Here is a 16,932-nt window from a genome sequence, read left to right on the forward strand (position 1 = left end):
CTGTGGGCTGGCCAACAGGGCTATGTAGCGTTCAAGGATCGTTGCTTTGATGCTGGACACAGAGGCCCTGACCGCTTCTGATGAGACGCTGAGATAGCAGAGTGCACTTTAGGAAGGGGCCCTCCCTGAGTCTCCATCAGAGGGTGCAGGGGCCTGTGTCTTCACCTGAGGATGTTGAGAATAAAATAAATTCTTGACATCTGATTTTTGAGGCTTATATCCCCCCCTTAAAACCAGCTTATAGTCCTTCATCGACTGGACTTTCCTTGTTTTCATACCCAGCTTATGGTTGTCTTTATGGCATTCACAGTAACAGGAAGGGACCAGGGTGGCTTCTGCTTTCTGTCTCATAACCACAGAGTGGCCCACATGTGGCCCAGAGCTGGATACACGCCAGTGATTAGTTTTCAGATGAATGTTGTTTCTGGCATTCTTGTCCAGAGTCAGAGGAATGTGAAGACTCTTCCCAGTTCACACAGAGCCAGTGTTAACCTGGCCACCTGAGAGCCATAAACTAGGAGTGTGAATGCAGGACATTCTCTAAATGACATTGGATCCAGGGACATTTGCCCTGGATTCAATGTCATTTAGACTCACTGTCACCAAGTGTCTTGAACTTGGCAAGCAAGAAGGGCCAGATGGGTCTCTTGGCTCCTGTTAAGAGTGCATGGGGTGAAGATTATTCTCTGAAGGCTCCTGTTGGGGTATCCCCTTCAATCTTTCTCTCAGAGCTTTGGGGAGAGGTTAAAGGACATCCTTCCTCCACAGACCTGGGAGTGGAACAGAGCGACTGCTCTTCTTGTTAACCTCTTTGGTCACAGAGGCACCACCAAATCTCTCTCCCACATTGGAGGTAAACAGGCAGCCACCAGCATCTCTGGGAGATGCTTTTTGGGAGCTCCATTGCCCCTACACAGTCTCCTCAGAGAGGTCTAGAGGGATCACAGCTCTGGAAACCTGACCTTGAAGGCTGCTGTATGGAGCACGGCCAGGGCAGATGTGGGCCAGGGCAGATGTGCAGGCAGGTGGAGACCACGAAGGTCCAGCATCTGCCTGGATCCCCTCACTGCCTGGGACACGCTGTGGAACCTGCTACCTCATCCTCACCACTTGCTGTCCAATGGGACCTTTGTGGAATTGTCTCTACCTCAGCCCCCTTTGCCCCTTTGCCCCTGCTGGCATGAGATCATCAACCCCAGGGAGATGTTAGAGCCACATGTCCACACTCCTAGCTGTCCCTAAGGGTTGGAAAGTGTCGGGGAGAGAGCTGTCCCCTTCACATTTTCAGAACGAGTTAGTTGGTTGGGATTTAATGTGCATGAGACAGTGTCTGTTGAGGTGTCTGTCACTAAGCACCCCTGAGTTTTGCAGTCACCCACATGCCAGGGGCCTGGGAAGCTGCATTTGCCTTGTGGACTTATATAGGAGAGTCCCTGCTGCTTTCCAGAAAAAGGGGCTTCTGTTGAAGCTGGCTTCTGCCACTCTAGTGCAGCACCTGACCCTGATGGTCATGAGGGTGGGAGCCAATAATCAAAAGGGAGAAACACACGCTTGGGAAGAGCCACAGGTTTACACCAGGACTCCTCTGGACACTTGGACTCCCCAGAACCATATCTTTGACTTTGACTTCTTGGCTCTGAAAGGTCTTCATAGCCATCCTGATTTGTGCCCACCTGCAGCCTGTTGGGGCCTGCCATGGATTTTGATGGATCCCATTCTTCCGGGTGGAGAGAAACAAAAATAAAAGCATGACCTCCCTTTATTGTGTCTTCTTTGGATTTTGTTTTCCTTTCTCAGCAACTGGTGTTCAATTCAGTGACAAATTGCTTGGGGCCACGCAAGTTCCTGCACAGTGGGAAGCTGTACAAGGCCAAGAGCAACAAGGAACTGTACGGCTTCCTTTTCAATGACTTCCTCCTGCTGACCCAAATCACCAAGCCCTTGGGGTCTTCCGGCTCGGACAAAGTCTTCAGCCCCAAGTCTAACCTGCAGTATAAAATGTACAAAACAGTAAGTTCTGTTTAGGGTGCACTAGCAGGGCTGGTGTGCTGGGGGAGGAAGGGGTTTCCAGAGGAGCCAGTTTGGGCAGGATTGGGGTTGTGGTGTGGAGGAGAAGGCAAAGGGATGAGCCAGGATTCAGGGTCATGCACTGCCAGTAACACACAATCCCATTGGCCACACATGGATCAGCTGCTCTGGGTCCCCAGGACACGACAGAGACATGCCTTGCCCCAGGGAGCCCAGGCCCCAGAGCGCAGTTGTGGCAGGCATGAAAAGGTTGGAGTAGAGGTACAGAACATCATCAGTCCCAGAGCCACTGCCACCTTCACGCCACCCTGAGTCCCCCGCCAAATCTCCCAAATCCCGAGGGAGCTTGAAACATCCGTGACCCTCCCACTTTATCAGCGAAAGCCCCCTGGGGCAGCCAACCTGTGGAGAGTTCCTCACGCTGTGTTACCTGGTGTGCTCGCACGTGCATGGCTATGTTTGTGTGTCTCTGTGCCATGGAATATCATTTTTTCTAAATTGTGTGAGGGTGTTTTTACTGAAGAATTTTCTCAGAAGCAGCAGTTAGCTTTGTTGGGGGGCGGGGTGGGGGAGAGTGAAGTATTTTTGTAGACCTTTCCTTAGAAACCACATGAAACTCTTCAGGGGGACTCACTTAGACATGGAGTTGGCGGGGACTGTGCTGTTCAGGATGCACTGTGGGAGAACAAACATTTAGATCTTACCTTGAAGGAATCAGATATACCTGCAGGATGAAAGGGACCCATAACCATAACTTGCAATATATCAAAATCAATATTAACACAGAATCCTTGTTCCAGAATAACTTACTGGAAACACACAAATCCTTAGTCTGGTTTACAGGACCACACCCTCACACACACACATAGACCCTTTGTCTAGGCTCCTGGACACAGATGCACTCATGGTCAGTCTAGTTTACTGAAATACATACCTGCAGTCTTGCCTCCTGGAATGTTCTTGCACAAGCACACGCTCAGGAATTTTCTAGAGCACACAGACCCCAGGCTGTCTTGTAAGACCTGTGCATTCTTACTTTACAGCCTATTTTCCTAAACGAGGTTCTAGTAAAATTACCCACTGACCCTTCTGGAGATGAACCCATCTTCCACATTTCCCACATCGACCGAGTCTACACCCTCCGAGCAGAAAGCATAAATGAACGGTAAGACCTGACACTCCCTATCACTGGGTGCAGGACACCTGTCAGCAGTTCCCAACACCCCCAGCTGCAACGCTATAGATTCCGGTGAGAGTTGGGGAGAGTGTAATATTTTTTTTTTTTCTAGAGCTTCTCAAATTTGGTCACATGGCATGGATTTTTTTTCAAAATAAAATGGATCGAAACTAATTATGCTTGAGAATATTTTTTAAAGAAATTTCAGCAGTCTTTTAGCAAAATGGAGCATCTTGGGTTTGCCCAGGTTTCCCAGGTGGCAGAGACCAACAGGAAGGTGATTTGGGGATTAGCAGGAGCGCCCACACCTGAATCCTCCTCCCCTGGCACACGGGGCTCATTTTGGATCCTTGGGCTGTGGGTTTTTGCTTCCAGTCCTATCTGAAGGCTCTGGTCCTGGAGCCAAGTGAAATAGATCATTTTCTGAAGGGTGAGCTTGACACCAGGCCAACAACTTCCAAAGAGCATGTGTGCCAAGCTGGAGAATTGGCTGAAGTTACTGTGCATATGGCTCAGAAAAACACGAAGGAGAAAGGCCAGGCCAAAGTGCTTCCTGCTGCGTGTCTTGCTCTTTCATGGGAAGTGGTTCCCAGTCTGGGAAATGGTTTTTGCTTTTCCCTTGGGTGTGTTTGTAGGAGAGACACTTCTGCCTTACTGGGTGGGGCAAATATGTGATGTTTTTCAACAAGGAAAAAAAGAGGAGCCGGTACCTCCTCCAGGGTGTCTGTCATTTAACATAGACTTCCTTCCTGGGGACACGGATGCAGGTCTTTTACCCATGAGAACACCACTTTCTTACTAATGGTAGGGATAATAGCATCCTGTGACATTTCTTTTCCGAGCCTTTGTCATTAAAATCAAATGAACCAACGAGAGTCCTGGAAACAGAATTTGAACAGACCCGACGCCTTTTTTTCCCTGAGTTCTGTTTGGCAACATTCTGTCTTTTCCCGTCCAAGGACTGCCTGGGTGCAGAAAATCAAAGCTGCTTCTGAGCTCTACATAGAGACTGAGAAAAAGAAGCGAGAGAAGGCGTACCTTGGTAAAGTATCTCCAGGTGGCAGGGCCCGAGGTTCCTGCAGAGCTGGAGTAGGAGAGCCATTTGGTTGGGCCCAGAATCCTTAGCGCTGGAGCTGTGCCTAGAAGTAGAGGGGTGCGTGAGATGGGATGGCAGTGGGCACAGGGTGGGATGCAGACGAGGGGTGGAGGGAGGAGCCAGGAGCCAGGAAGCAAGAGTTTAAGGAGAGGAGGGGGGAAGTGCTTTGGATTGGGTGCAGGAAGGTCAACGGGGATAGACAGGCAGCCCGTGCTGAAATGAAGCATGTGTTTCCCCTGCTGTCACAGTCCGTTCCCAAAGGGCAACAGGCATTGGAAGGTTGATGGTGAACGTTGTGGAAGGCATTGAGTTGAAGCCCTGCCGGTCACACGGTAAGGACCAAGGAAGCGTCCCCTGGCGTGCTGGGGGTTTCCCTGAATTTCCCACGCCCCCTAACCGACCTTAAATCAAACGTGATAGTTCTTAGCTTACATTTTCTTCGGGAACTGGCTTTCATGGCACTTGTTAAAAAGCTGGAGGTTTTATTTGTGGGTGTGAATGCTTTCCATTCCTCTGCTTCTCTGGGGAATCTGGCTGTGTCACAGTAGAGGTGACACATTGTGAGGCTGAGGAGAGCAGGCAGTTCAAAGGCCCACCCATCTAATTAGTTGCTCTCCATTTAAATACAATACCGAGTTTGGGGAGTTTTCACCCAGATTTTGCACTTATTAAGTGTGACCCTGGAGGGGACAAGTGAGGTGTCGTTCCCACCTGGCAGAGGCTTTTGTTTGCTCCAGGAAAGAGCAACCCATACTGCGAGGTGACCATGGGCTCCCAGTGCCACATCACCAAGACAATCCAGGACACGCTGAACCCCAAGTGGAATTCCAACTGCCAGTTCTTCATCAGAGACCTGGAACAGGAGGTCCTGTGCATCACCGTGTTCGAGAGGGACCAGTTCTCACCAGACGGTGAGTGAAAGGCAGTCCCGTGGCACCTCCCTCCCTGTCCCTCGTCTTGCAGGGGTCCCTGTTTTCTCACCAGAGGACTTGGCCTTGGAACTCTCTGGGCTTCGCTCCTGAGGGATCAGGTTGACATAAGACAAGGTGATGCTGGGGATGTCCGAAGGGACAAGCACAGGACACACTGGTCTAGTTGTTCCCATGGCCTTAAATAAGGACAGTAGGATTTCCAAGGCAGGGACTGCAAAGAGGAGCACACCCAAGAGCCCCAGCGTAGTTCTTTCGCCCTTGACAAAAGGCTATGGGACAGAACTGGCCAACAGAGTTGAAGGGACGTCGGCCCACAACAGGCACAGCAGAATCGGTCGGCGTCCATCGGGTGACATTTCTGGTTAGGAAAAGGGATACTATTTCCTCTGCTGGCTCTCCATCTCTGCTTTGGGCCTGGAGAAGAACGATCCCTGGCCAATGAATCCAAAATATTAGCTGCTTTTCTTTCACCCCAGCAAGAGTCAGAGAGTAAGTTAAAAGATGATGGTTGTAATTATAATCAGAGGAGCATAATGAAGTGCCAGGAGTGAGCGCCTGTTGCTGGCAGTATCTGTGCAGAGGTTCAATGGCTCCACGTGGCCTTTGCCTCTTAGTTCTTCTGATATGAACTATGCCATGTGACTTAAAAGCCCTGGGCTTGCCCAAAGACAGTCCCATAGCTGGTTGACTGTCAGTGCGGGGCCAACAATGCTTTCTAAATATGTACAATTATGGTAAGTCAATCTTGAAAAAATATTAAGCAGAATAATTCATAAAAAACAACCCCACCCCACCCACTGCCCCCAAATACAATCTAATCCCAAACCTTCAGGCTTGAACGGCATTTCAATGTGTGTGGACGATGTGTAATGATGCGATCAGGCATCGCCTCAGACACTTTGTGTTGGGAACATTAAGAATCTTCTCTTTCTCTGTGTTTTAAATAATGAAACATCATGACACCTGAGAGCAGACACCGAGGAGAAACTGGAAACCACGGTACTGTTCTCACACCAAAGGCCAGAGAGAAGGGAGAGTAAGCAGCTCCTTGGGAGATTCCCAGGGTGATTCTCCGGTGCATGCCTGGAAGACAGGGATTCCTCCTGAGCAGGGTCTGTTTGTTCTCTTTTCAGATTTTTTGGGTCGGACCGAGATCCGTGTAGCTGACATCAAGAAAGACCAGGGTTCCAAGGGGCCAGTGACCAAGTGTCTGCTGCTGCACGAGGTCCCCACGGGAGAGATCGTGGTCCGCCTGGACCTGCAGTTGTTTGATGAGCCGTAAGGAGCGGCCTGGGCCACGCTCAGAGGCTGCACCTGCTGTCTGCAAATTGTGTTCTTTTTCTAAAACATTATTATTTGGTGTTTAGCCACAGGACAATGGGACAGCAAAGATGGGCCCCTCCAATCTAGGAATAATTCTCGACAATCCTGCTCCTTGAACAGTTTCCCGTTTTATGAAAAAAAGCTGTTTTCTTTCCTCCTCACTTCGGGCCTCACTGTGGCTTCTAGGGTCTCTGAATCTTCTAACCCTCAAGTAGGTTGGATTGGAACCTGGCCCATCCTTGGACTCGTGGCATGGGCCTGGTTACTGTAGAGTAGCTTCCTAAACGCAGTGTCTGTTTTCTTGGAGAACTTGTGTGACCTCCTATTCTCATGTCCATCAGCCCCTTTGTAGACTCCTTGGCCTATACCACCCAGGCCTTGGTGTGTTTAGAAACAATTATGAGCTGGGCCTGGTGGTGCGTGCCTGTAATGCCAGCAGCTTGGGAGGCTGAGGCAGGAGGATCACGAGTTCAAAGCCAGCCTTGGCAATTTAATGAGGCTCTAGGCAGCAAGACCCTGTCTCTAAATAAAATATAAATAAAAGGCTGGGGATATGGCTTAGTGGTTGAGTGCCCCTGGGTTCAATTACAAAAAAAGAAAGAAAGAAAGAAACAATGAGGATGGATTTGTTTGGCTTCAGAATTTCATTCCCCTGCAGGGAAATGCTCTCTGGGATCTGATTGCTCTGTGTGATAGTCTCCTAATTGAACTCTAACTAAGCTCTTTGAAGAGCTAGTCCCTGGAAGATTCCAGCATGTCTGCTGTTCCAGCTGTTCCATTCCCCTCTAGGCCCCGGAATTGATATGTCAGTGAAAGCACACAATGTACCTTCCGGTGATTCAGTTCTGATTCCTGGCGAGCGTGGAAGGTGGGCACGGAAGCTCATCATCTGCAAAGTCGTGCTTTGCTGGGTTAGATCACTGCCCGTTGCTGGGAAGGCAACTTTGTGACGTCATTGAATCCCGGTTGCCAGCCCTGGTTGGAAAGTTTTATTTTGGCTTGGAGGCCTGTGATGTTCCATGACAAGAGTCATTGCTGGTGACCAGGTCTGAGCCTATTCTCTGATCAAAGGTACCAGAGGGAAATTTCAGAAGCAGTTTTTGGTAGGTTCCTAAAAAAGGTAGGTCCTGCACCCCTAAGATTTAAAAACGAAAGATGACAAACTGGAGGTGGAGTGGGAAGGTGTGAAGGATGCCCATCATGCGGTGAGGAGTGTGCCCACAGCTCTGGGGAGGAAGAGCCACACTCCTCCTGGGCTGCGTCAGACACAGGCCAACCTCTCTGGGGTGGAATACGGGCGCTTGCTGCCAGAGTCAGGGGTACGACTGTGTACCAAGCTACTTAGTGTTCTCCCTTGAATTCCAGGAGGGCAGCAGGTTAATTAGAATACCTTGATTTGCTAATGAGAAGTGTGGGCCATGTTTTGTTTGCATGTTGATGTTCTCATAATTGCAGCTCGTTGTGGTCATGAGGTGTCCTCTGCATGTCCTCTTGGTACTAGAGTCTAGCTTTCCTATGTTGGATGGTATTCTGAAATTTGACTGTAGGTCCTTAGAATTTGATTAGGGTTGTAGCAGTGTTTTCACAATGATCGTGGCAGAGTACCCCCTTCTTTGGGAACTGAATGCGTAGAGTTATTGCTTCTGGTAATGGCCCTGTCCTAGTTCAAGCAGTTTTTAAAACGTGTGTGTTGGAAAGAATAACAAAGTTTACATTTCATACTTTTAAGAAACACTTTATTATTTATTTATGAAGATAGTGTAGAATTTTGTATCAGACATAAGTATTTTTTGAAACAAGCAGATAAACCCTTTAGTTAGAAACTTTCAACTGAACATGTTGTAGAGCAAGTTCAACTTCAGGCATGCATTTCTTTACCACTTCCCGGCAGAAAACATGGTTAAAATACTTTGTGTTTTTTGATGTTGTTAAGAAACTCCCTTAAATCTATAAATAGACATGTAATTCGTGTGTTCCTATTTCTATACCCAACAGAGTTTGTTCATTGTGTTTATGAAGGACATGTTACCATAGTAGGAAAAAAAATGTATTAAATGTTAAGTGGGATAGTGTTGGATCACCATTCCAATCCCTTTCTTTCTGTTCTCCCTTTTCTTCCTTCATTGACTTTATTTTCGTATTAACGTTGGACATCTCTGCTCCTGTAGGGAGTGTGTGGTATGCACAATGATAAATCTCTTTAAATCTTTTAGATTCCAGGTCTCCTACTGGTAGAATCCCATTATTGGAATTATGTAGCATGAAAAAGCAATATGTGGTCTTTTTTCCCACGTGACTCTATGGAGCATCCTTGAGATGCTTCTCGGCCTAGCAAGTTCTGGATGAGTGTCCTTGTATTTTCTGGTGTGATTTGTAATGTGACCCATGGTATTATGAATGCATTGGGCTGTCCCTCCAACCCGGCTGTGACTGAGACTAGTGTTGGGGAGGCAGGGATATGGTGATGCACGGAGCCTTGAGCCCTTGGCCCTCTATTCCTTCACTTCTCTCTCTCTGCTGTCTGGGCTACATTTCACAGACATGAAATGCCCTGGACAGGAAGGAGTCTGTCGCCTGGCTCTTCGCTTTCTAACTACAGAGTTTCTCTAGGCGTGCTTCCTGACATCCCGATACAGCCTTTTAGTCACCGCTGCAAGTGTTCCTCTTCTCTGAGCCACACTGCTAGTTCCTCCTGTGCTATCTGACATCCTCTCACCCAGAAAGGAGCTTTCCTGGTTACATGCTGTGCTCTGACCCTCAGTCAGCCCTGAGGATTATCCCGAGCACAGGAGATCTTGGACCTTCTTCCTAGACCTGCTGTCTCACAGGGTCATTCCACATCCTGGTCCTTCTGGGTCAGGGCTGCCCTGGCTGAAATTTTCTCTCCTGGCCTGTAAACAGGATCATCTCCTAGAATCAGGACCATGAGAGCTTAAAGACATATTGTGGTTCATTCAGGTCCAGGTCTGACCTAATGGGGAAGAGAGAACATTCTAGGCTTGGGTTACCAGGAATGTTCCAGAATTGGGGCCAGTCTTCCCTGTTTCACTGCTTGGATAACATGTCTCTGTCCTCTGATAGCAGAAAGCTCTGCTCCCAAAGAACATTAGGGAATAGGGGGCATTCTTTTTCTTTTCTTTTGATCTAGATCTATGCAAGTACTCCATTTCATCTGGTTGGGTTGACTTGAACTTAAGTGAAAAAAAAATCCCATCAAAAAGTGGTAAATTGACCGCTTTACTATGCCTTACCTTGGTGACCTGATGCCAACACCCCAGGTGTCCTTGGGGGTGTGCCCTAGGATCAGGGGGACTGTGGAAGGATGGTAGAGGTCGACCTTTCAAGGCTGACCGTCTCTCCAGAAGCTGGCTGAGGCACACAGAGAGGATGCTCTAGTCTTTGGGGGCCGGAGATCAAGAGATAGATGGAGAAGGTACTTCTGGTTGAATTTGAAAGGTGGAGATCCTAGAGTATATTTTAGACTTTTCTAGAACCTCATAGGGGAGAAAAAAAAACTATTTCTCCTCCAAAGATTTGTTTTTTCCTAGTTTGTCAGGTCTTTTTGGTTCATAGGAAGAAAATTTGGGTATATAAAAACTAAGAATTTCTACTGGAAACGAAGTGCAATTTGGTTGACTTGATTCACCTTCTCTTTTGGGTTTGAGATCGCTTTGAGCTGACAGGGCACTTACACATGGACACCTGGCATACTTTTCAGATAACGGGGTCCTTTCAGGCTTGTGGTCAGTGTGAGGTTAGCAGTTGGTCTGCTTGTTCCCAGGCGCTCGCCCTGTGAGTTGAGAGTGTCTTGTGCCAGAGTAAGGGGGTGAAGACAAACAGGACTGGATGTCTTTGTTTTGCTTTTAGGTGAAAGAGCTTCAGCTCACACCAGCAGAGGCACTATGCGTGGCTGAGGCACACAGAGAGGATGTTCCAGTCTTTGGGGGCCGGAGATCAAGGGATAAATGGAGAAGGTACTTCCGGTTGAATTTGAAAGGTGGAGTGAAGCCCTCAGTGTGGTCCAAGCCACCCTAAGAATCATTTGGTAGAACAAATGCCTCTTTTTTTGGCACCCTGGGGTGTTGGACTCCCTGCCAGGGACCTTCCCTCACTGCTGGGAGCAGCAGGTGTCAGATGCCAATATTCAACTAGCCACTTAGTACTTTGTAAATGGATTTGGGATGTTCAGTCTCCTCCTTTTCCCTGGCCCTGCAACATCAGACTCTTGTGTTTCTCTGTGCTTGGGATTCATTTACTTTAAGGATGCTCTGGAGATGGCATTTCTGAGAAGGCTGGCTCAGGGTTGGTTGGCCAGGCTCTTGTTCTGCGCGATTGTAGGGACACAGACAGGTGTGTGTACTGCTAGATGCTTCCCCAGAACAGCCCTGAGTTCCCTGGACTAGTACGAGAGGGTCAGGCATCCCAGCAAGTGACCCATGAGCTTCATCTGTCAACCCATCTCTGTCCTGTGCATGAACACGTAGTTCTCTTGAGGGAGGGTCAGGGCTTGAAAAATGAGGACATTTTCTCTTCTTTTCTTCCTACCCACCCTGTAATTGCCTACCTGTTTTGGGCCCCCTTTCAGAGGAAGGCAGGCCTGTTCGCAGGGTGAGGCAGCACTCACAGTAAAGCAGCAGGGGGAGAGGAAAAAGAGACTCCTCAGTCTCTTTTTCCAAAACAGGCTGTCAAGTAGTCCTGGGCCATTGGCCTTCCAGGCTTAAATGGGCCATATCAAGGCTGTCGGGGATGCCAAGTGGCTCACCTGCTGAGACGGAGAAGTACTCCTTTAGGGAGCTCCAGTCAGGGGGCCTGTTTGCAACTCTTGACCCCCATGGGCCCTTTCTTTGATGAAGACATGGCTCCACTTGTTCTTGTCACCATGGCTTGTACCTCCAGTGCAGCAGTCCCTAGAACCAGGCCAGCTGGAGTGATGAGTTCCCAAGAGCTCTTGAGTCTATTTTGAATGGTCCTACCAATTAATGCTGCCCTGTGAGGGGTGCAAAGGAATAATGAAGGCCTCTTATGTAAGGTCTGATCCAGAGGAAGCAACTGGCTGGTTGGCAGAAAGACTCACCCCCAGCTTCCTCTCCTGCATAAGGCTCCTGCTTTCCTACCTAGAAGGCAGACATTTATTTGAGCTAGAGGAAAGGAAAGTTCCAGAACCCATTTCTTCACCTTCCATTGTATTTGACCCATGTGTCTAGGTCATCCGACTCTACTGACTTTATATCTGTAGGAGCCAGAAGGACTCCATCCCTGACCAGGAAGCGTAACCGGGTGAAAGATGGAACCCAGTTGAAATACTCTCTGATTCTGGAGCATTAAAACCTGGGTGCCAACACACTGGACAGTCTTTCCTCTTGGTGACATGTGAAGCTATAGTGCATTGTTCGTTCAGGGGGACCCAGGCCAGGAGGGGGACTGGGAGGCAGTGGGAGTTTCTTTCCTTCATGGCTGTCAAGCCTAATTGTAGATCTAATTTTAAGTCATTTAAATAACACCCAGTGCTTATAAAAACTCACCTCCAAATAATGGCTTCCGTTTCTTGCAGAATCAATCAGTTCCATTAAAGGGAACCTCTACTCTGGCCTTGGAAGCCAGACGGCATCACATAATCATTTTTCAACTATGTGTGTTGTCATATTTCAGGGAAAATCTGCCCCTACTGTGTGTCTGGGTGTTTTGTGGGCCTCTGTTTCCATGGGATTCTGTTCTATTTTCTATACCGTCATATACTATCATCTGATGAGTGTATTTAATATTCAAAGCCAGCAAGTAAAAGCGTGTTCAGAAGTGGGCCGAAAAAGGCCAGCATTCCTCTATTTCATGAGAACTTTTTAATGCAGTGGAAGGAATGCCTGTTTTCTTCTTCTGGAGCTCTGCTTTTATACTTCTGATATTTATAAGAGTAACGTTGCTTCTGTTCTTCTGCCGTGTTCCATTGCTTTTTGCCTCTTATCTCTCTTCTTTCCCCCTGTTTCAGTTTGGAAACGGAGCTGGAGCCTTGGGCAGACAGGATCCCAAGAGAGGGTGGTGGCTTAGCAACGTCTGGTTGAGTGGCAGCAGCTGTCTTCTGTCCACTGTCCCTGCTGGGGTGAAGGGGGGCTGTGTGTGCTGGACACTCGCTGGTCCCACTGGTGGGTCCCAAGGTACTGGCGCCACCTGCTGCAGGTCCAGGGCATTGCTCTTGTGTAAATTGCAGAAGGAAACCTAGGGAGACCTTGCTCTTCGTGGTCAGAGATCCTTAGCCCTCCTGCCTTTTTGCATCTGCTTCAGTGGGGCTCTATGGGACTCATCCCTTTATAGACCTAAGTCAGACGTGTCCCCACTATTGGGAGGGCTTTGGGCAGGCCTCTGGAGGCGGTCCCATTCCTGAAGTTAGGTTTGCTTTACTTGGAGTCTCTACTTGCAGACTTTGACTTCTGGAATTTTCTATGGCATGAAGAATTGGGGTACAGTGGCTTGTTGTGGTGTGTGCTTATGTTTATATGTTTGGGGGTGCTTGTGTGTGCATGTAAGTTTGTGTGTGTGTGTGTGTGTGTGTGTGTGTGTGTGTTTGTGATGCACCAGGAGGTGGGAATGGATGTGTGGACTGAAGAGGGGCCAGGACACGTGCTCTTCCACCCTTTCCTAGGTGCGTTGATAACCAGCTCAGAATCTGTGGGCCCAGGCCCCTCATTCCCCATGATGAAGAACTTCAAGATGGTGCCAGCAGAGCATTAGGCTCTCTGAGTGCAGAGCCCTTGGTGACTCCGGCTGCTCACTATGATACCAGCGCTAGCCATGCTGTATTTTCAGTTGGTTCTTAAGCAGGGGACTTCATCTTGTGTCTTTTTCTGTGGAAGGTCCCCCTGGCAGGCTTCATAGAGCTGGGTTGATGTATTCGTCAACATATCTGCGTCTAGTTTCTAAAAGCACAAATGGTCTGGACTAATTTGGAGATAGAAAACCCAAGCCCCAAAGCATCCCAGAGCCAGGGAGGGAGTGTCACTCATGGTGACAGGAGCTGGTCTGTGGTCTCCCAGTCCAGGGCATGCCATCAGATGCCAAGAGGCCTTTGAGCCTCTACCATCAAACTCACTACTTTGAAATGAGACTCTTCCTTTGGGGGTTAGTCACCCACCAGGGCATTTCTTCCAATTCCTGGTGGACACTGAGGCTTTCCCAAACTTCTGTTTTCAAGGATAAGTGAGAAAGGTCCTAGAGGACTCAGTGACCCTTCCTTTCAGTGGCTGGACACTTGTTCTAATGGGAGCCTCAGCTGAGGGCTTCTGAGAGGCAGCAGCCTCCCAGCTAGATGCCCTGCATAGGTTTCCCTGTGGAGAGGTGATCTGACTTTAGGTAGGTTGGTGCTTGCAGAGAGAAGAGGCCCTGTTGTGTGAGTAGCCTGGAGACCTAGAAGACCATGGTTCCAGGGAGGCCTGATGACCATGGAGCTGGTCTTCACAAGCTTTTGCTTTCACTGGGCTGGATGCTCCAACTTCTGCTCTTCTTGCTTTTTGCAAATGGAGTCCCATTTCTACCCACGTAGAGCAATAATTCTTATTGTGTCAAACAAACTGCAAACCTAGCTCATGTGGAGTAAGTCACCTTGAATGAAATAACACACTACAGTTTTGTTTCCACATTTCATACAGTCTTCCAAACTATGGAAGGTCCAGAAAGGTTCTCTAGAAGCATTGAATTAATATGGTGTCAGCGTCAATTTTAACGAACGAATATTTTGAGATATATTTTATAATCAACATCTTTAATATGTAATCTGATAAATAGTCACTGTGTCAGAAAGTAGATATTTTAGAAAGATCTTAACAATGTTTAGTTTTAGATGTGCATTTAAAGCATATATTTCCAGTAACCCAAGTATCAGTCTCAGACTTGGTTGGCTGTGGTACCCCCAGCTGGAGTCTGTGCACCCTCTGCCCCTCATAGCTCTGCGTAGATAGGGGAACTGACTACCATTTCACCCCTGTGCACTGCCTTAGCTCCAAAAGCTTTGTACCCTCACAAACATAGGTGGCACACATATGTGTAAATACATGTATACAAATGAGAGACCACTACACAATGTCCTATGTATGATAATCAGCTCATGGTTTCTGGTTTTCTGCATTTTGTGCTGTTTATAGCTAAGAAAAAAATGCAGAATTCTCCATAATGTGAAAAAGGTCATGCTCTTTAGAAGGTTAGTTGTGAACTCTCTGCTGTACTTTATGGGAATGGCCGTGACTAAATGTATATACTGTGTGTAAGACTCTGCTGTTACATGTTGCATAAACTAACACAGATTGTGTCATCTAAAATATTCAACCTGTTATTGTAAAATGTGATTTGTCATTGAGAGATTATTTTTCTGTATGTATATGAGAGTATTTTAGGAATCTAATTTAAGTGCATAAAACTATAGGAAAAAAAGTAAAACTATTCCAAGAGTAGAAAATGCTTCATCAGATTACTTGGGTTCAACCCAACTAAATTTCTTATATTTAAAAAAAATTCAAGTTGTGTATGTTTAGGAATTCAAAGGAGTGGGATTTTTCCTGTAGGAAATGTGATGAATTTCAATGAAATTGGGTGTGATAGAATGAAGTGTCCTGTAACCATGACCTTGGATGAGGTCAGTGTCCGTGTGGCATTAGAATGAATCCATACAGACGGTGTGCTCTGGAGGGTGGGTATGTCTTCCATCAGGTCTCCTGCCACAGAAGCTTCCTTGGGTTCTAGTGAAGGTCAGGAATCTGGGGTGACCCAGCCATCCCCTCAGAGAGGCCAGGAGCATTCGGGGAGGCCACTTCTTGGCTTTCTGGTCACCCTTTCCACTTCTCTCTCTGGGTGGATTCAGACACCTCTTTAGTGTTTGCATTTTCCTTGAGATGTCCTGGTGCGGCCTCGCCCTCTCTAGCCTGCCCATGGGTGGGAGGTGAAGTTGAGGGCTCTGGGCTGAGCTGTTTGTGGACAGGCAGTGTCCTTGATGAGGCCTTGGGGGCAAGAGGCCTTCCTCTCCTTCCCTACACCTCTCCCAGAAAAGTACCAGGAATCCACGCTGCTTCTGGGGCACAGGTCTGTGCTTATTTACATGACCACCAGAAACGTCCCTGCGGGTGACACAGGCAGGGTTCGTCTAAACCTGAAGAGAAGCATGCAAAACTGGCTTCAGGAGGTGGTGGCCCCAGAAATGCTTCCTTGATGGGTTTGTGACTGGGGCATTGAGTTGTCATCACTGTGTGTGGAAAGCTCAGGGCCCCTGGATTGAAAGGACAAAGGTATGCGCATTAGGTTTTTAGCATTTCTTTCAATTAGGTGTGTGCCTCTTAATGTTGCTAAGCAACCATCAGCGTCTCCTGTTGGTGGCCTGACGTGAACATTTGAGTCCAAGCGGACTTTAGGGTGGTGGAAACCTGGGATTTCGGAAACCTAACTGGAATCTGTTGAGGCATATGACAACCTACAAATCACCTTAAGAAACTGTCCATGTGACTGTAACCGCCTTTGATCCCAAAGGTGGAGCTGTTTAGGGATCTCTTTGTGAGTGCAGCCCAAGAAGGCCATGCCAGGCCCGTGAGCAGAAGAAGGCAAGGTCTGACCCCCTTGCCCAGAAACGGCCCTGGTGCTCCTCCCCCGGCACGATGCCCTCTTGGCTGGGGCGCCAGTAGTGTGGGGAGAGTCAGCCAGTCAGCTGCTACCTGGACCCGGTTGATCTAAAAAAGAGTCTGCAGACCAGAAAAGCCAGAACGTGGGCCCTTCCCAGTGGGGCTGCAGGAGCCCCCAGTTAGCCTTTGCCTGTGCAGAAGAATGTAATCGAGCGTAACAGGAGTGCTGTGTCCCAGTGACTAGTGGCCACAGTGCCAGTGGCATGTTGCTCCCCTCATGCCCTGCCCAGGGGTAGGGCTAGGCCACCCCCTTGGAGGATGTCCTGTTGATTGTAATATACTTCTGTTGCCAAATAATGGTACTATTTAATTTTCTGTAAAAGGGAGACTATATTGTCTGTTATGTAATGTTTGTGGAGTTCTAAAACTACTAGACACTACTGTAAATTGTAGACTTATGTATTTGTCTAAGGTTTGATAAAGCAGGGCCAAAACATTAGGTTTCTCTTTTTGTTCATTTAAAAGGAATTGAGGTTGTTTTGCTGTTTGAGTGTTTCTTTGGCACCTTATTTTGTGTGAAATGTTAAATTTTACCAATTCAGATTATGGTAACTGAGGGGTTTTTTGTTATTGTTTTTTCTTTAAACCAGTGACAACATCAATACAAATTACTATTCCGGTGCATCTTGAACCTAGAAAGAACAATCTCTTCAAAATAATTCTTTGGTCATTTTGACCCGTATGGTTTAAATTCACATGGTTCATGAATAAAATGAGAAAAGCAAA

The 16,932-nt window shown here is 47.8% G+C and overlaps 1 protein-coding gene and 1 long non-coding RNA gene across 7 annotated transcripts in view; one reads left to right on the plus strand and one right to left on the minus strand.

Moving 5' to 3' along the window:
• The window catches only part of Itsn1 (intersectin 1), a 219,128-nt gene extending 202,196 nt beyond the window's left edge, over nucleotides 1-16,932 (plus strand). For all 6 annotated transcript variants that reach the window (XM_078044571.1, XM_078044572.1, XM_078044567.1 and 3 more), the window contains 6 exons: nucleotides 1,798-2,010; nucleotides 3,072-3,193; nucleotides 4,165-4,247; nucleotides 4,550-4,633; nucleotides 5,039-5,212; nucleotides 6,367-16,932. In XM_078044571.1, the coding sequence (XP_077900697.1) occupies nucleotides 1,798-2,010; nucleotides 3,072-3,193; nucleotides 4,165-4,247; nucleotides 4,550-4,633; nucleotides 5,039-5,212; nucleotides 6,367-6,515 (825 nt within the window). In that variant the 3' untranslated portion in view covers nucleotides 6,516-16,932. The remainder of the gene's footprint in view (nucleotides 1-1,797; nucleotides 2,011-3,071; nucleotides 3,194-4,164; nucleotides 4,248-4,549; nucleotides 4,634-5,038; nucleotides 5,213-6,366) is intronic.
• Nucleotides 1,742-4,611, minus strand: LOC144376478 (uncharacterized). Its single transcript, XR_013437004.1, has 2 exons — nucleotides 4,244-4,611; nucleotides 1,742-2,752 (listed from the first exon to the last, which is right to left on the minus strand). It is a non-coding gene; the product is annotated as an uncharacterized LOC144376478 (long non-coding RNA).

The sequence above is a fragment of the Ictidomys tridecemlineatus genome, chromosome 3, assembly GCF_052094955.1.
Source record: "Ictidomys tridecemlineatus isolate mIctTri1 chromosome 3, mIctTri1.hap1, whole genome shotgun sequence".
Lineage (NCBI taxonomy): Eukaryota > Metazoa > Chordata > Mammalia > Rodentia > Sciuridae > Ictidomys > Ictidomys tridecemlineatus.